This window comes from Anabrus simplex, chromosome 4, assembly GCF_040414725.1.
Source record: "Anabrus simplex isolate iqAnaSimp1 chromosome 4, ASM4041472v1, whole genome shotgun sequence".
Taxonomy (NCBI): Eukaryota; Metazoa; Arthropoda; class Insecta; order Orthoptera; family Tettigoniidae; genus Anabrus; species Anabrus simplex.
In genome coordinates, this window is record NC_090268.1 from 249,382,003 (window position 1) to 249,402,907 (window position 20,905).

Below are 20,905 nucleotides of genomic sequence, written 5' to 3' on the forward strand. Positions count from 1 at the left end.
GTTGAATCAGAAAACCAGCGGGCTGCTGTACATCTCGGGTAGCCTATACAAAATATAACGATTTAAAAAATCCTCAGCTGATAGAAAAAAAACATATTTCCAAAAATGACTGAGCGAGTTGTCGTGCGGTTAATATCGCATGGCTATGTGCTTGCATTTGGGGGATGGTGGGTTCAAATCCCACCGTTGGCAGCCGTTAAGATGGTTTTCCGTAGTTTCCCCATTTTCACACCAGGAAATGCTGGGACTGTACCTTAATTCAGGCCATGGCTGCTACCTTCCTAATCCTAACCTTTCCCACCCTGCGTCGCCGGAAACCTTCGATGTATTAGAGTAACTAGCATTTTTTCTAAGAAAGGAGTTCATAGTATGAAGACCAGATGGCAGTTGCGAGCACTGAATGCTGTTGCTGCTGTCTTACCAGCACATACTACACAGATGCAGTAGGAGCGGTGACCAATGAGCCGTGAATCGGATCACTGTATCGATTCATTATGTGAACGGAATCAAATGAATCGATTCAGTAAAATGAATCGAATGTCCCATCACTATTATGTAATAGGACTTTGCGAAGATCTGCACCATCATTAAAATTGCCTCCATATTTCGATATTCTTCGGGGGAAAAAAGTGAAAAATTTAAAGCTCTTGGAAATGTTCTGTCCGTTACAGGCTAAAACATATAATTTTGCCAAATTTCTGTTTTCTTGTTCGTCTGGCAGATTATGCCGCAATGTGGATTTTGGGCGAGGAGGGTTAAAATTAGGACTTTCATGAAACTAAACCAAAAAATTATGCAGATGGTTGTTATTATTACCCCTTAAAAGTGTAGCTGTGCAAACATTTCGCCAAAATAGTCAATGTACAGGCACACAGTCGTTAGGATTTTACTTATATAGATAAATAAAGAATCTGCTCCACATACAACACCTTTTGGTCTATGTCTGCTGTACTTACCCTGCAAAACCGACCATTCATGATATCTCCCTTATTAATCTTTCTGTCGAGAAAATACACATGAAAAAAAGTCTTAGAAATGGATTTCCAAGAAATTTGGTCGATTTCCAGTCAGGTTGGTCATATACTGTATATATTGTGGAAGAGTAAATTCACCATTTCGGTTCCCTATAAACTGCCAGTCCATTCCAGGAACAGGAAATGTTATTGACCTTTAAAATCTACCTTTGGAAAGGTGAAAGCTAAATATAAAGTTTGGTTCAAATATCTTCAATAGTTTTCAAGTTGTAAGAAATACGCTCAACACGCGCCCGTTCTTAAGTTAAGTCCGGTTAATGATATCTCCCTTATAAATCCTCTTACCGAAATGATGCACATGAGAAAAAAGATTTAAAAATTAATTTCCATTAAGGCAGGTAGATTTCTATTAAGTTTGGTTGTGTACATTTTGTGGGAGTAGAAAATCACTGTTTCGGTTTCGTATAAACTCCCCAGTCATTTCATGGATTTAGAAACAGTATTTGCCCTGAAATCTACCCAAGGACAGGTGGATTCTAAATATGAATTTTGGTGGAAATATATCCAGTAGTTTCCAAGTTATAGACAAAGAGAAAAAGAGACACCAAAGCTAAAAGTATGCAGATGGTCATTATTACACCTGAAACGGATAACTGTATAGAAATGTCGCCAAAGTAGTCAATGTACAGACACACTCTAGAAGTGCAGACCTTTATTTCGAGAGTTACTGCTTTGAAACTCTGCGACATATCTGCAAACGGATCTCACCATCAGACGCCTCTTTCAGTGTTCTACGTGGTTGGTCCCATGACATCTTCTCGTATCTCCTATATTTATGGGTTCGATTGAGTTAGAATCATTGGGTGTGAAATTTTGTACAGTTTTCGCATACTACTTTACATTTGTGATACTCATGTGACAGATAGAATCATAAAATTTGGCTATCACATTGCCACTGGTCATGCCAATGTGCGTGCCGAATGTCATGATTCTGTCTTTCCTATAAGTGTGCCAAATTAATGTTAACATATACGTGTGAAAGTACAAAATTGACTTGAAATCGAGAAATACAGCTCTATTTAACGTATAAGGAATAGAAATACGATAAAAAGTCATAGGACCAAAGTTGTAGATCTCTCCAAAATGAAAGGCGATTGTGCTTTCTGATTTGTGATAAGACTTACAGATTAGCCACCAATTATCCCGAAACGAAGGTATGCACCGTCGTTAAAATTGCATCCATATTTCGATATTTTCCGGGGCCGAAAGTTATACATTTGCATAGCTTAGAATATTTCCTCAAAGGAAAGAGTGTCAAGCTTTCGGGATTAGCACTCGCATACATACGGTGTAATTAAAGAAGAAAATAATTCAGTAAAGAAAGTTGAAATTAATAGAAAATGGATTAAAACTGAGGACAGCCAGATGACGACAAATATGTAAATACCAAGTGAATGTATTGGAAAATGAAATGCCCCTCCATAAAATATGCTGGTGTGAGTTATGGATATAAGAAAGAGGTAACAGAGGAGAAATTTAGGCGCAGGCATTCTTAGGTCAACAGATAAGATGACTAATGGTGCTATTACTTAAGCTATTCGAGGACGGTTATAAACTCCAACGATATTCCGCTAATATCCCACAGAATGGCCGATTGCCTTCTACCCAAGGAACAACCATGAATTTAAAGGTATGATGAGGAAAATGGCAATACGTTACTTCCCTGCTGGCAAGCAGTCAGAGACGTTGCCATGGCAACCTGTACGTTTGTTGTCGGTCACACACGCAGACCATGATACCCGCAGAAAATAGTAAATTTCTCCGTCATTTGAATAGTAAGGTAAATTATGAACATAACGAAAGTTGTTTATAATGAAGAGACGTTTCACATACGGTCCACGGAGTTTACAGGAAATCAATAGTATAAGAGAAAATGGAGAAAAACCATTCTGGTTTTCCTATAAATCCCCGTCTAATCAAAGATTTTAAAATGAAATGCATATAGAAACCTTCCTCGGGGTGAGTATACTCCAAATATGAAGTTTGGTTGAAATCTATCCAGCCGTTTTGCTGTGATGGTGGAACAAACAAACAAACAAACAAACAAACAAACAAACAAACAGACACGAAAAGTAAAAACCAACGATTCGGTCTTGAGTTGACCTAAAACGGATAAATATCTGAAAAATTGGCAAAACAAACAAAATTACAGACAGCGGACTACCTACAACTTTATTTATAAGATTCCTGCAACAGAAGCAAATACTGGATCATTAAGCTATTCTTCTTTTTACATTGGCGTTTGAAACCACAGTGCCTGATGTTGAATATATCACGCTGATCACCGGGAGCTGGCAAGTTACTTCAATCGATCTACTCATCATCAGCTTCAACACGATTATGGATCTTCATATGTGTTCGATTGTGTTGTGACTTTGTGCCTGACAGTGTATACAAGCTAGCTCATTTAACAGTTCCCCGCTTTTCATAAACATTATAAGACTTTGTCTAACACTGCGTGTGCCATACTGCCGTTCAGAAAATTACGCACTGTTTCTTTTAAGTGACTTACATTTTACTTCTGAATTTTACAGTGTCCACCCCTGTCATTTTTTATCGCCTCTTCTACTGATCCGGAGTGAATTTGACCTTTTATTTTCTTTTTCCTATGCATTGTTTTTCATGTTTTAATCGACTGATGATGACCTGGACTAGGGTTAAAACCGGTACTACTTCTACTTATTATTAAATAAGAATGTAATCACTGCATTTCTTATTCTTTTGTATTGAATAGGTTGAACCTCTTTATTTATTATTTCAATTTTAACTGCAATGTTAGTGATTAAATGCTTGAAGAGTAATGTGGACTGTCCGGCTATACTAGGGTTGATCCCACTTCATGTTCCAAGCAGACGAACGAGGCAGAAATGTACATTCCACATGCCCAAATGTAGGACGATTGCACATGAGAATTCTTGGCTCATGCAAGCCCCTAGGATAATAAATCAGCTGGAAGGGTCACTCGAGATTTTTCACCACCCTTCCACTGCAATTCGGAAAGTTCTTCTCAAGGATGGAAAGTGATATTTTGTAAATTATGTAAATAATCTGTAGAAAACATGTGAAGATTTACATCTGTTTGTATATATATTTGTATATTTGTATGTATACTATTTATTTTTTATTTATTTAATTTTTATTTAATTTTCTATTACATCATCTGTAATTGGGACATCCTGTAGGTGATAAATATATTATATTCTATATTCTATTACATTCACCACTGTTTGTTGTTAAGTTCTTCGTCTCTTATGCTGCCACTCATCTCGGATAGATGGGATTACTGCTGCGTACAGAGTTTAACAGCCTGCTTGAATATAGATGAGAAATAGCAGGAGTTAGAATAAATTTCTTCCTTAGCATGCCATTCCTCTGGTTCATACATTTTCTGATACTACTGGTACATAACACACTGGTTCATCATAGTATTCCAGCTATTCGCTCCCTACTCTGACGCGCTGATGGGAATGGGCAGTGTGCTCACTTAATGAAATAATGGCAGAGGCTCACTTATGACCTTTGTCTAGAATTACAATTTCAGCCTATTCCAACTTACAGCACCACAATTCACAAAATAACTCAAAATTCAACCCTGAAAAGAGCCATTTCTTAAGAAAAGCTTCTTCCTATTCACTTTTATTAAATTCTACATTCATTTTATTCCAAATTAGCAGCAAAGAGGGGATTCCTCCTCTGGCTTGGAGGAAAAATTTGCCTTCATGTCATAGATTTTTTCCCCCACCCACCAGTGTAGCGAATGGAGGTTTTCTGACTTATCGGGTATACCTTGGAAACAGATAAGTAAAAGGGCATAGTTTTAACCTTGGGACTCTCCACTATTCGTCCTGTTCTCCCCCACAAAAATGCGTTCACGGCTGTCTGCAGCCTTGTCATTCCAGCTCTGGAACTTTGGACTGTTAGATCAGCAGTGTAGTACTGTTCTTTAAAAGTGAGAAAATGTGTGGTTTTTCATTTCGAGTATTTCATATGATAGCATTACTTTTAATCGCAACATTCCTATTGACGTCATTGTAATGACGTATGATGCGTTCAGTTGGGAACACCACAAAGACAGTCTTTCTGAGGATGTAAATTATAATGAAAACTCCCCAACATGACTGTGACTTATGGTAGGCAAGACAGCCTACCATTATTGCCTACCATTACAATGAAAATTCTCTAACCCAATTTTCACATGAGAAAAGACGTTAAGTGACTTCCCCGTCGTCTTTCTAAGGCAACGTTGAGAACTATGCAATTTAACATAATCTTACAACATGTACACTACCTATCCTAGAATTCTGTATACACTGTACAATTCCATAGTGAAGCATGGGTACATCAGCTAGTACAGAAATAAAATTGTACCATTTAATATGTTCACTGTTATGATCACTGTCTGAATCTCATCCTAGTAAATGCATGTTCTTTCAAAATATGAAACCTTCTACTTTTCAACTTCTTTGGAATTCAGAGTGTCTACAGTTTCACAGAAGGAAGTTGTAGGCAATATGCTGGTTTAAAAATAGTTGCAGCTGAAACTGGGACCAACTTCAAGACACTGAGGACACACTCTACTTACGAGATGGTCATGCTGAGCAGAAGTCATAGCAGCCATTAAAATTAACTTCTATATAATTTTGCTGGTGCTTCAAGAGATGATGCTGAGGCCAGAGCAAATGTAAACGATAAAGTATACAGCAGATAATACAAGCAAATCACAATTTGCTTTCAAAATTTCTCTTGTACATTGAATGTAGACAGTGTACAAGATTATGTATAAAATTTTTAGTGTCAATAAGTTGTGTCCAAATTAAAATATTTTCATTTAATGATTTAGGCATAAGTAAAAAATTTAAAAGATACAGCAGTCTTATTAATGCATGCTCAACATTTTAAACAATTATGTTTTTCATTCCTATACTAGCTCACAGCCTCTCATCACATTTCAAACCACGCAAAGATGGACATAATATACAAAGAATGACACCATGGTCCAACGCAAACTAATAACGCAATTTAAGTTCCACAGACTGTGGAAACTCGAACTAAAAGATATTAACCAAACCAAAAAAACAATAAAAACAAAATAATCTTGCTGACACCAAATCATTCCGAAATTAATGGTTGAAATGTACAATGTCCAAATTCAAACCTCACTAGTTCCTAATGTATTGAACCTATAGAACCATAAATAAAAACTATTGCAGGTCACTGCAGTAGGGAATTTTCATGTCATACAGAGTTTTGCTGCAGTTATCAAAGGACATGTTACAGTGTTCTGTGCAACATGTTGGGTCAATGTGATTTATAGGTAATTTTGCTGCACAAGTTCAAACTTCGAACACAGGAGGGAGTACGAATCTGGTATTTTGAGTTTTATACACGTAAAACCAGGGTTGCTGTTAGTCCAGCAACAGGATGAGGCCAAGAGTTCAAGCTGTAGTTCCACAACTATGTAGAATCTTTGCTCTTGCTGCGCTCAATAGTTGTGAGCAGTGTGGGAAGAGTAGTCATACGTTCAGCTTTTAACTTAGTATAGAAGATTACTGTATATTAAAACATTTCATGTAACACTTAATAGATAATAATATGGGGGACCATCATGATGTGAAAGAAGCTGAGAATGTGGCTGGTGCAAATTATGTAATAAGGTATGTATACTAACAATGGCAAATATTCATGAAATGAGAAAAGTAACCTGTGAAAAACCTTCAATGCCATAATCCGTGCTTCAGACGGAAAGTATACTGTATCAGGAATGAAAATCCACAGCCTGTTTCCAGTCATTCGACCAGATCAGGAATGGAATGAATGAAACCCATATCTAGCGGCAAGGATAGGAATTGTGCCGGCTGCTGAAGCCCGTCACACTCCTCTGGGACAATGATTGATGAATGACAGATGAAATGGAATGATATTGGAGAGTGTTGCTGGAATGAAATATGACAGGGAAAACCAGAGTACCCGGAGAAAAACCTGTCCCACCTCCACTTTGTCCAGCACAAATCTGACATGGAGTGACCGGGACTTGAACCACGGAACCCAGCGGTGAGGGGTCGGCGCGCTGCCGTCTGAGCCACGGAGGCTCTTGGTACAGAAAGTATTGCATAAATTTATGAAGTATTTAAGGGTGCGGTTAGGCAACTTGCTTCATTGCAGCTGTTAAGCAACCCGCTTCATCCTAATGACGTTGAGCACGTGACGCAAGCCTTGCTGCTAGCTGCCAAGGACAGGTCACGTCATGGCATATCACCTGTTTCCTTGCTAATTTTGACAAAATTATTAATTAAATGAGATAGTGGCAAGTGAATAACATCACTGTGTGCACGGTTTCATAAACCTCGACATGTCCGAATCTTGATTCTTACGTTTTGCTATTTATGTGCTTTGCATTTTGCCTGGTTGGCTATAGTATCATACGTTAATAGTTCATGTCCGTACTGATAGTTCAACAGTTCACAATTACAGGGTTGGGAGTTTTCACCTAATCAATACTTGTTATAATTACAAGTGTATGTATTTAAATTTAAAAATTCATTACAATCGCAGAACTAGTTTCCATCTTGCTGAGGATAATCTTCGGCTGCTAAACATATATTAACATCAACTGTCAAAATAGCAGATACATCGATTTAAAACATTACTTTATCTAAGATTTATATGCAGTTCTAAATCCTAATAATAAAATGTGACAATAACATATTAAAATAGTGAATTTTATGTCTAAAATATTTTGCTTGAGGTTCACTTCCACAGTCTTATACTCTAATACTGATGTTGCACTAGATGTTGTTTAACTTGAAGTTCACACGCATAGTCTTATGTTCTAATGCTAATAGTGTTTTATGTCAACATTTGGTGTGAAAGATTATATAAAAAATTTGTTTTGATCAAATGCTTAGATCAGTCTGTAATAAAAACATATAGTAAACATTGGGTTGTCATCACAATTAAGTGAAATGGGGTTAACATTTGTTTTGCACCACTTCAAAAACAGATCGTCGTTGCCGGGACAAAACCTCCTATGTGATAATATTTTTTGGAGATATACTGACCCGCAGCACGTACATTATGAAGAGCGAGAATGCCTTGACCATATTCACACAATATTGCATTTTAGATGACAGAACCTTACCGGCCAAAGTTCCAAGCTAAAATATTTCACATAGGAGGTTTTGTCCCGGCAGCGACGAGATGTACGTTGATAAAAACTTGAATTTGCCGTCTTAGTGATGTATTGTCTCTTATGGACTATTCTTTATGTGGCTATGATTAGGAGAAAAGATCCCTTAATTCATGTATTTTAATTGGACTGATAGTGAGCTGTTGGTATCAGGCTGCGTAGTAATACGTCCAAATCTCACAGAAATCCTGTAGCAGGAACAGAAGTTATTCAATGTTATGTAAATTGACGACATTGGATGACGTATCATGCCCAGCAATATATAAAGATGACAGCCAGAACACTGGTCAGCTTATTCAGCTTATTCATCATCGGGAGCTCTGCCTAGCAGATTCGCTAATGAACGCTGTGACTACAGTCCGTCTTAGGACTGAGTTATACTCTGCTATGACTTGAATTCCTTGAATGGAAAGTGGAAACTTTATCTCAGCGAGGAACTTAGATCATGAGTGTGAACTGGACTTCAAAATCTTCAAAGACTTAGAAACTTTCTTGGTAAGTTTGGCTTGTATTTCAAACCATAGTGTGTGCGAACTTCAATTTCTCTCTGAATTAACTTAATTCGAACTGTAACTATTTCAAATGAGGTTGACTTTAACCTTGTTCATTTTGCTTAGACAATCCTTGAACTTTTTTGTAAGAAGTAACTTTGATTTCATTTATGAAGTACAAACTTTAGTGAAATAAATTATTCTATTTGACAAGCAGATATTTGTGATCATAAGGAACAGATAATACAGCGAGTGAAATAATACATTGTCGATCTCATAACAGTGATTCTTAGTTATTTGGACACTCAATCCAAGTACCAACGTGTGTTAAAACTGTATCTTAGAACAAATTCATTTGGGATTAGACTTGCATTTAAGTGTTAACTAGCAGTTCGTTTCCATGAATAAACTCTTACATTCAACTCATAGTGTTAACAAGCAGTGTTTGTTTTTATGAAAATACACTTTTGTTTAATTCTCCGAATTAATTCAATCTTCTTTGAGTGGTAAGTCACCACAAGTTTGATTTTAGAGAACATTCGAACATAGTATAATTTACTTTTGAGTGGCAAGTAACTGCAAGTTTGATTCTAATTCAGTTTCTATATCTTTCTTTGTAACAACCAATCAAATGTTCGATTCCAATCGACATTCGGACTGAACTCAGTCTGGTTTTGTTTTATTAGTGAAAATTAGTTGCTTCCTTTAATGCAAGTGCAAACCGCATTTGAGTGATACTGAATACGCTGATTCTGGTGGAATGTGGGGAACTTTCGAAGTGTACAGATACGACAAATTTGACCATTTTTGGTCCCTTAGTTGGTCAGTATTGACTAGGTTCATATAATATACCACGGGTGATGGTTTCTTTTTCTTGCTAGGGGCTTTACGTCGCACCGACACAGATAGGTCTTATGGCGACGATGGGATAGGAAAGGCCTAGGAGTTGGAAGGAAGCGGCCGTGGCCTTAATTAAGGTACAGCCCCAGCATTTGCCTGGTGTGAAAATGGGAAACCACGGAAAACCATCTTCAGGGCTGCCGATAGTGGGATTCGAACCTATCTCCCGGATGCAAGCTCACAGCTGCGCGCCTCTACGCGCACGGCCAACTCGCCCGGTAGGGTGATGGTTTGGTCTGCCCTGTCAATATATCATCAGTTTCTAATTTTGTACAATATTTCACTCGTACATGTTTTGGGAACCCCAACTATCTTCATCAGCGATTTCTACATCATAAATCAATATTTCCCATATCTTAAGATCTAACATTATTCAGCCTTACATAAGACATCGTCAATGGTAATGTTTGTTGTAATGGAACACTTTAAAACATTTATAAAAAGTTCAACTGGTTATTCTTATGTTGTATAACACTTTACAACACGTATTAAAACATCAGATGGTTTCCTTAGAAAAATCAGCCGAATATAAAATGTTTCTTGTTAATGTTTGTTCTGTTGTAGCCCACTTAAGCTTAGGCCTATTTTTAAATTTTTAATAGGCCTACGCTCAAGTGGGCCTATTTTTTAATTGTCAACCTTTGTGTTCACTCTCCTTTGTACGTGGTTCAGGACTCATTCTACCTGCCTAGAGAGCACATAAGTACAATAACAGAGGAAAGTGATTTATGTCTTATGAGTATACGTGTGTAGGATGGATTCGGAGACAAGCAAGTTGAGTCCATGCAGACATGCATTTGGACAAGTTTGAAGAGATGAGGATCAATCTGCCTAGAGAGTTTTTGGCAACTACCAGAAGATGGATTCTTATCTCTAACAGAAATGTACCATAATGTGGTGAGGTCATGGAGTGTAGGCACAACTTCAGAATGGGCAGATTATCACTGATTTGAAAAAGAAATTCTTGTCAGTCTCGAAGATGAGAAAAGCTGGATGTTAAGACACATGTAGAGGTAAATACCACTGTCAGGGAACATGTCCAAGAGTTCAACCATTTCTATCTGTATACAGCGGGTAACACAGGAATTGATGGAGCATCACACACAGCAGTGAATGGACAATGGTATTAACCTGTTGTGAGTCATTAGAATGAACCCCTATGCTATGCTATCATATTGACTTGCGGTCAAAAGTGGATTCTCTACTACAATCATCAGGAAGAAAGGATAGTAGTTTGATGTTGAAATTCCTCAAACCCTTACCAAACGACAGTTGAAATGAACAAAGTTTCTCTTGTTAGTGTGGGAGGAAAAACGTTTGCCATGTACAGTAGAAGTCCGATATAGCGAGTACGGCATATAACGAGAACTCCGTTATAGCGACGACTTTCTTCTGTCCCTTCAAAAATCCTATATTAAACTGTGTATTGTCCTTCGGTTACAGCGAGAACCCTATCACTGTCGCATCCGTTATTACGAGCGATTAAGCGTGCGCGCGTTTTCCGTTACCGATATTTATGCACCCCAGCGATGATATTGCATGCGATCGATTACCTTCGGCATCGTTTCCTCGCTATGTGCACTAGCGATTTCTTTCGTCGACATTCGAAGGCGATGTCGGAATCGATTAGTAATACCCGTCGACAGCTGTTTCGTAAAGAAAATTTGAAATGAAAGAGAACATATTTTCGTAATAAATGCGTAAATAATGTGTCCGATAACGGTTGTTAACTCGTTAAGAATTAAGGCTGACTAAACGACCGCTTAATTTTGAGGCTAAATACTGCACTTCAGTAAGAATGGGATACACCTCGAGATATGGCAGAGTGCTCAATTGATTTCAGAGGTTAGTTTATATTTTGTCGGTCTGTCGGTCCGGTTAAATTACGGAAAGGCTATTATGAAAATTTATAGCGAGAAAACTATAATTTCTCTACTGGCGCTTCAAGTGTGTTTTCATCATACGTATAGTACGGTTAAGTTAGGATACGTGACGCTGTTTGAATAAGAAAACTGAAAAGTTTGCAACAAAATGCGGTCGATCATTTTCAGTACGGTATAGTTTTTTTCATTTTGTGCGTTTGCGAGCTCTCTCGTTGAAATTCAATGGCGACGTTGGAGTTGATTAGTAATACCTATCGACTGCTGTTCTCTAAGGAAAACTCGAAATGAAAGAGGATAACATGTTTTCGTAATAAATGCGTAAATAACATGGCCGATAGCAGTTGTTAACTCGTTAAAAATAAAGACTGAAGTAAACGATATCTTAATTTTAAAGTTATATACGGAAATTAAGTAAGAATGTGATACACCTCAAGATATGGCAGAGTACATCACTGATTTCAGAGGATATTTCATATCTTCTCGCGTCTAGTTACGGCTATTTACATGTAAATTTTTCGCGAGGAGGTTATTTCTCTACATGCATTTGAAATATGTTTTTATGATAGGCTACATATACGGTTATGTTAAGTGACGCTGTTTGAAGAAGAAAGCTGAGGTGTTTGCCGCATAAATCTCTGGAGTGATACCGTTTTTCCGAATCCAAGACTTTTTTCTCAGAATCTCATGCGAAAAAAATTAAGGGTTGTTGCATTCGTGGCCAACAGCAAGTTAATGGATACCACTAGCAACTACCATGGTAACCACGCTGCTTGTTTTCACACGCGCACAGAACTCGTTGACAATAAAAGACCGCCTCTTTACTAGCTAGCCGCGACAACCGGTTGTTCAGTGCCTGTGTGTTTCTCAAATCTGCAGAATGGCATCAAAACATGTGACCTTTCGAATTCTTAGAAAAGTCATAACGCGTCTATTGTACTTGACTCTTAGTAAAATTAAGGTTTATACACAGCAGGAATGTTTTCGTGATGGATAGTCGTATTGTAAAGATACGTGGAAAGGTATTGCTGGCAAATTTTCAACGGGTTCTAGTCAATATTATGATGCCAATTTTAAGTTAACGTTTATTAAACACTCGGAAATGTAGAATAATTGTGCAGCCACAAGAAAATACGGCATAGGCCTAACTAAAGCCAATATTTGGCATTAGCGTAAAGACAAAGAGCTAAAAAAATGCGTAATGCACAAAAAAATGCATTCAGTGGTCCGCAACAAGGATGCTTTAAAGAAGTCGAAGGTGAAATTGTGAGGTATGTGCACGAAAAACGCAAGGGAGGAATGGCCATACCGTGGCGCAATAAACTCGTTCGTTGACTTTCAACGTTCGCGATTAGGTCTATACATCGCTAACCGCTGAATTTTGCCGAACCCGACAAGCGAGACGTGCGTGTAACGGTAGCGATTATATCTGACGCTGCATAAAAGTAAGTTTTATAGACAGCAAGAATAATTTCCTGATGGATCGTTGTATTGTAGAGATTGTAGAGACGCATGTAATAGGTATTGCCGGAAAATTTTCAACGAGTTCTCTTCGGTATTATGATGCCAATATTAAGTTAATGGTCCTTAAACCCGCGGAAATAAAGAATAATTGTGCAGCCAAAAAAGAAAAAAAAACATGGCGTGACGAAAGTCAATGTTCGGTATTTAAAAATAGTCTAAAAATGCGTAGGCCTACTGTACAACAAGGCATTCATATGATTTTACACACTTTTTTTAGCCTGATTAAAATTTTTTGAAGGTAAAAAGTGGGGTTCATCTTGGATTCGGAAAAATACGCTACTATATTTTTTTCAGAAATAAATTAAACATACACTTTCACCTAGTTTCGGATTACGAAAAATAACAAACACGTAAGCCGTAGTGTGGATATCACCTGCGGAAACACAAGTTTTGAACAAACTGATTGCCGTTTCATACCAATTTTAATGTGCATGAAGGGTTTTCCGACTTTTATACAAAAATCGGATATAACGACAATCCGTTATAGCGAGTGAATTTTTCGCTGTTATGAATTCTTGCTATAACGGACTTCTACTGTATATATTTCTACCAAAAGGTTTCAGTTTCCACTGGAAATCTTTAAAGAAAAAAGGACTTATTTCCTTTCAGGTCCAACAGATTCAATTATGTTCCATCCTTCAGAGAAATGAATGTGCATTTGTATAGCAAAATGTAAAACTGATATGAAAGTAGGCCTTCCCAACACACTCTTACGTAGCCTTGTAAATGGTAGAATGTTCAACCATATACGGTAGATTGAGATCAAAATCCAAACAGGTACTATTTTCAAAAACATTGAATTTGAACAAAAATGAAAGTGCTCCCAAGTTTACTGGAGAGATATTTTGGATTACAGAAAACCTTGAAACAAGTTAATTAAATCTCATTGACTCTCATTACAGTTTCTTGGTCCCAGGTGGTTCCAAGTTGATATCCACGATATATTTCATGAAAAGTACATATGGAGGATCGCGATTCATAAGTGAACATAAGAATATTATTGAAAAATAGCATTCATAACTTAACCTAACTACCTAATGATGTAAACATACCTTTTTTTCTTTTTGTGGGCTGTGAGAGACTCCTGCCCACTGTCATTGCCACTATTACTGGAGGAGCTACAGGATGAATCATCAGAGTCACTTGAACTAGATGTTGAACCACTGGAGCTATCCGAAGCAACTCCTGTGTCTTTACTCACATCAATAGTATCAGCTATAGCAGCAAGTGTTGGTTCTTTGTCCTGTAAAACAAGTTATCAATTAATCAGTAACACACTAATTTAATAAATGAGTAAATGGATAAATGAATGATCAAAGTATTAAAAACTTAAGTTTTTAAGATCATAATCCTAGAGATGGTCACTCTTATAGTATTGTATGTGCACAACTGTTCATCAAGCCAGAAATTGAAAAGTCTGGGTTCAGGTCTTGGAGAGAAACACTTTTAACCGACTGCATTCAGAATATACAGTTTGGTAGTGCACTGTGAACTTGGCACATTGCCTGTGACCATGACAGCAAAGAGTGCCACATCGAGTGTGGTGACATTATCAGTGTGATCACAGCCCAGCCTGGCGGAGAAGTTTCACTGCCAGCCAGGTATATAAAAGCGGGGTCCCCCTATATGGCAAGCAAACAGTCATCATATCATTCCTGGAAAGGCAAAGTACTGTAAGCGACAAAATACAAATTTTTACAGGAGATGGTAAAAACAATTAGAGAGTCGAATACTTACAGTTTAGGTTTTTATTCTACTCAAGACATGAATTTTTCTCCTTATTGTCATATTAGGTTATATTTATTCAATCGTAGAGAAAAGGATTTTATTTTAAAGTTATGAATATGCACAATTGTACACCTAGCCAGAAATTGAAAAGTTTAGGTTCAAGTCTTGAGATAAATACTTTTAACTGACTGCATTCAGAATATACAGCTTGGTAGTGCACTGTGAACTTGGCACAATGGCTGTGATCACGACAGCAAAGAGCGCCACAAGGGGTGTGGTAGCATTATTTGCTGGTCATTGTCAAGTGCATTGTTTAACAAAGTGGTCCTCTTATGATAGCTTTTGTAGCATGAGCGATATTTTGGAGGGTTGATTACTGTGTTTGGAGTTGTAAGTAAAGTTTAGATACTTGTGGAACATTGTGGGTACAACTTTTCCTAGTACAAAGTCTAGTCAGATCTTGATACTTCTTTTACGACAATGGAATGGGATAATCGTAAATCATCTCTTTTACTTGCTTCGGTTGTGTTGTTGATGGGGCATTTCATCCTCTTCAGCTAATCTCCTAGTTGGATATCACGCACCATTCTTCAGAAGTACACTCAGTTTCCACATGAACTTATTCACAAGATTACTGTCATCTCATAGCGTGTGGCCTCCAGAGAGGCCTGGTTCAGGTCTTCTGAGTTGACGCCGTAATTAAACCCTTCTATTATTTCTAATCTTCTTTCAGTTGAAGCCTAACTCTTACAATACTTCTCAAACTGATAGAATCTCCTTAGAAACCAATCCTCTCTCCTGACACAGGTTGTAATTTAGATGTTGATGGAGTTGTTTGTTGAAGAATGTAAAATTCATGGATTGTGTGTCGAAATCTTAAACATCCGTTACACGCTTTTCTCCTACCTGTGGCTTCAGTCTCGTGCTGTCTCTATTCTAACTTTTCTTTCTCTCTCTCTCTCTCTCTTTAATGTCACAGTAACACATTGAAGGTTTCTGGAAACGGACGGATGGGAAAGGGCTAGGATTGGGAAGGTAGCGGCTGTGGCCTTAATTAAGGTACAGCCCCATTATTTGCCTAGTGTGAAAATGGGAAACCATGGAAAACCAACCATGGGATTCGAGCTCACTACCTCCCGAATGCAAGCTCACAGCTGTGTGACTATAACCAAATGGCCGACTTGCTCGGTTAAAATTCTCTTGACCGTCCTCTACAACACTTTTGTTGCATCTGCTATTTTTTGTTGTACTTTCAACAACTCCCTTCTAAACTGTTCTTGTGTTTTATTCTTTCTGTCTTCAGCTTCCTTATTCATAAAACTATGAACACTGAACAATCTCTCACGTTTGTCCTCTTGTTGTTGCAAACTTCAGTTTAGAATTTTCAGCAGCATAATTCACTTCGTGCACAAGCGGTAGGAATATGTACTGATAATGAACCGAATTGTTTAGCTACTGACCATACTTGCTCAGTCAAGAAGCAGCCCTTTCTCTTCCCACCCTTCTTTTGAATTTCACTAGTATACTATCTGTCAATCAACATGCGATAGGCCCGCCAGCAGACTCTGCCTTATGTTACAAGTGCCAAATTGATTTGAGGCAGTTATAAAACGTGTACTACAGCAATGACTGACAATAGTCACAAACATGCATCTCGCGTTCCCTCCAGAATTAAACTTGTCGCTTATGATCATCTGTAAGCAAATTACAAGATTCTAGATCTAGATTCTAAATCAGGCACTAAAGATTTGATGACTGGTGCTTACAATAACCTGCTGTTCTCTATATTACTGAGGGTGGTTACGATAATTTCTTTTACGTTTTTTTACCCTCTAGATTCATTTGACGCTTACGATATGACAAAAATGCCACGATACTTTGCCTTGCAGACAAGAAGTGCAAACAGGACAACAAGTAGTTCTCAAAAGGCTAGGAGTAACACCAAACAATTACGCAGTAGAAAGGAAAATACACCAACGAGCCATTATGGAACGTTTGGGAACATTTTAAATCCAATATCATATCAGAAAGTGTTTCATCAACAAGTTTGTTCACGAACAATTTTACCCCATTGATAATATAAATTAATACCAATACATTTTATAAATGTTACTCCAGCAACGAGAACAAGTCTATTGATCATAATGACAATCATCATCTGCAGAAAATATTCAATACAGTTATGAAGTTTTAATGACAATTATACAAGTTAAGCAACAGGAATCTACTCAACTAGCCAGATCTCAAAAGTTTTTTATTTTATTCTTATTTTTTTAAACAATTTTAAAAGATGTTCACCCAGATGAGTTTCAGCAATAAAATGTTAGACTGAAGAAGATTTTAGACAAAAAAGTGTTAGCTTAAGACATATTTTTATTGTTGTGTGACTTTAAAAATGTTATAAGATTATCAATTAGTTTTTACGAACAATCTTGAACCAAAAGAATTGTTTTATGATCTTATACAATCTTAGATTAATGATAGTTTGGCTGATGATGCTCACAAAAAGGAGCGAAATATGTACCATATAAACATCATAATAAATATGTAAGTTTGTACTATATTTTTATTGTATTGAAAAGGTGGCAATCGACAAAACTAAAGGATGATATGTTCACCGTTATATGATGGATTCTTCACAGAAAGAATATGGGCGGACTTGTGTTTTAAATAAGAAAGACTTTACAGTTTCTACTAATGTACGTGGATTGGTGAACGAGTCCTCTGGACTTTGCTTATACAATGCAAACGGTTATATAAATGTGTGTGTGAACTGTCTCGGGTAGTTCAGATTTTGTGTTTTGTGGAGCTTTTGTCTTGAGAAAAGAGTCTTATTTTCTTTTGTACTTAATTGTGTTTGTAATAAAATGTGTTGTGTGGACAATGTATTTCTAGAATTTTAGGCAGAACAGGTAACTGGCAACAAGAATAAATATGGTGAATATTGATCAGTTAGTAGCAGTCATCCACCCAATGCAATAACAGCAAGCTACTTTAGTGAAAGAACTACGTGCGATCACCATACCACAGTCAGTTCGGTTCCGGCAGTTCCCGCTTTTGATGTGCATATTCAGACGAGACCTGAGCTACCTCTAGAGTTTACATGTCCCGTACCACTTGTACTTCAAAAAAAGTTAGGGGAAAACTCACAAAATGGCAAGAGAAAAGAATTGTAAAACTTGCTAACTCTAGCAGATTGGCAAAGCTGCCTGTGGTGGTTAAGAAACATTAAGAGAGCATTCACTTGTGTGCAGACTTCTGCAGACCATCATCAATCAATAGACAGTTCCCTCTTCCATTGGTGTAAGAACGTTTTGAGAAGTTACCAGAGGGTCAGTATTTTTCTTTTCTTTAACCATACCAAAATATTACAACATGAAAGCATAAAAAGGAACATTCTATAATACAGTAAACAATATAAAGTACAATACAGTGATCTCATTTTAAGAAGAGACTTTGCATTATTTGGCTGCTGGACAACTTCAGGATCTCTAAATTGCAATGTGGGAAGCCAGGTGACAAAATGAGGAAACAAGATTGCAATGGAACCCCGGCTCACATTACCCTGCACAGAGAAGGTTCCATTACTATGGGCAAAAAGAGACATTTAGAATACAGAATAAAATAATCCTAAAACTTTAAATATTATTATTAATACTTTAAATATGTACAGATTGAATACCATTTATTTCAGACTAGCTGTATTACCTGGTGCTACCTGGGTACCTTGTTGAATGGTTACTTTTATGATTTGTACTGTATTACCTGTTAGTTATGTGTGAAGCAAATTATTGTAGATTTGTTATGATGATGTCAACTGATATTTAACAAAATACTTTGTAGTTTAAGAGTTACTGTTGTGTGTTTAAGTTTTAGATTACTTTGTTTCGCGTTAATAAAATTTTGGGATGTGACAATCCAGATTGTCTGGGCTGTAGATGATCCTTTCGCTCTATACATATGATGTACAAGTCAATGGGTCTGTCTGTCTGTTCTATGTTAATATTGTTCATTTTCGATTATTCTTGTATGTCGCCCCCTCCTCTAGTATTGCAAGGGGTGTCTTATCCCACAGCATATTTCTCAGATATTAAGTCATATGTGTACCAAGTTTACTCGAGAGCTGTTCTGGAACGTATATACATCCATGATTCTGTACATTTTGGACATTCTTTTTGTCACACCATCTCATCCCCAAGATGATAGGGACTCGAACATTGACTTAAAACAGCATCCGGAGTATCTGAGCAACCCCGTAAACTACGAATTAGACACTAATATTCGTCATTTTCCGTTATTTTCATATGTCATCCCCTTCCTGAGAGGTGCAAGGATATCTTACTGCATAGTATCTCTGATAGTAAGTTGAATGTGTACCATGCTTGATTGGGAGCTGTTCTGCAAATTACATACATACATCCATAATCTCAGTCCTTTTTGACATTTTCTCCTTCATCTCTTCTCACCCCCATGCTGTAGAAGGGTAAAATTGCACTTAAACAGCATGTGCAGTGTCACTGTTCCTCTCATAAACCCCCCAAACTGTGGATTCAACACTAATGTAGGTTGTTTTTGTTTATTTTTACATTTTACCCCTTCCCCTAGGGGTGTCTTACCCCCACAGAATTTTTCTGGATAGTAAGTCATGTGTGTACCAACTTTGGTTGAAAACTGTGCTGGAACATATGCACGTACATCCACAATCTCGGTCATTTTGGATATTTTCTCTTCCACCTCTTCTCAACCCCCACATTGAGGAGAGCTGAAACTGGACTTAAACGACATCCAGAGTGTCGCTATTCACCTCAGCGATCCTGAAAAGTATGGATTCTACATTAATATAGGACGTTTTCTATGTAATATTTCACCCCTCTCCTAGGGATGCTATGGGTGTCTTACCTTTATCTATGTTTTAATTTCACCCCTTTTCCAACCCCGTCCCTAGGGCTGCTAGGCATGTCTTAACTCCACAGTATTTTTTCCAGATATTAATTCATATGTGTACCAAGTTTGGTTGAGAGCTATTCTAGAACATACATACATCCATAATAAAGGTCATTTTGGACATTCTTTTTGACCCCTCCTAATGTCCTTCCGACTGGGGCTGAACTTAGATTTAAATGGCATCTGAGTACAAGAGTTTATCTCAGTAACCCCCTGAACTATGGATTCGACATTAATATTGGTCGTTTTTGATTATTTTTATATTTCACCCCTCTCCTAGGGATGCTATGGGTGTCTTACCCACCAAAAGATTTTTCCAGATAGTAAGTCATATGTGTACCAACTTTGGTGGGAAGCTGTGCTGGAACACACGCATATCCATAATCTCAGTAATTTTACATCAATAATCTCATTAATTTTGGATGTTTCTTGTTCACCCCTTCTCACCCCCATCCCCATGGGGGCTGTTCTATGACCAAACAGCGTCCAGAGTGTCACAGTTCATATCAGTGACCCCGAAAACTATGGATTCGACATAAATATTGGCCATTTTCAATTATTTTTACATTTCACAACCTATCTTATGGGTCTCTTACACCCACAGTATTTTTTCTGGATAGTAAGTCATACTTTTATCAATTTTGGTTGAAAGCTATGCTGGAACATATACAGATACGTCCATTATCTCGGTCATTTTGGACATTCCTTTTTCATTTTTTCTCACCCCCTATGCAATAGGAGGCTGAACTTGGACTTTAAAAAGTACGGTATGTCATTATTCAACTTGGCATCCCAGAAATTTATATACAGTATTTGACACCATTTTCGATTATTTTTATGTCACCTCCTCTCACCCCTAAGGGTGCTAAACGTGTCTTATCCCCACGCAATTCATCTCCTGACAGTAAGTCATAAGTGTACCAAGTTTGGTTGAAATCGCTCCAGTAGTCCCGAAAACTATGGATTTGACACTGCTATCAGTTGTTTTTAGTTTTATTTGTATTTCACCTCCTCCCCTAGGGGTTTCTTGCTCCCACAGTATTTTTTCCAGTAACATTTGTACCAAGTTTAGTTAACAGTAGAGCCCGGAAGTTAGGCATTTATTTTTGGTTAAAATAGGCAGGCAAAAAGGCACTTGAAATACTGAAAATAGGCAGTACTGTAATTAAAATAGGCATTTATTGGGAGTGAAAGCAAAGAGGAATCTCACTCATTATT

The 20,905-nt window shown here is 37.4% G+C and overlaps 1 protein-coding gene across 2 annotated transcripts in view; it reads right to left on the reverse strand.

The window, feature by feature from the left end:
- Positions 1-20,905, reverse strand: part of JMJD6 (Bifunctional arginine demethylase and lysyl-hydroxylase PSR) — a 193,076-nt gene that overhangs the window by 69,001 nt on the left and 103,170 nt on the right. The window contains exon 7 of one of the 2 annotated variants that reach the window (XM_067146429.2): positions 14,068-14,258. In XM_067146429.2, coding sequence (XP_067002530.2) covers positions 14,068-14,258 — 191 coding nt within the window. The remainder of the gene's footprint in view (positions 1-14,067; positions 14,259-20,905) is intronic. The other variant, XM_068227229.1, reaches the window with a different exon arrangement.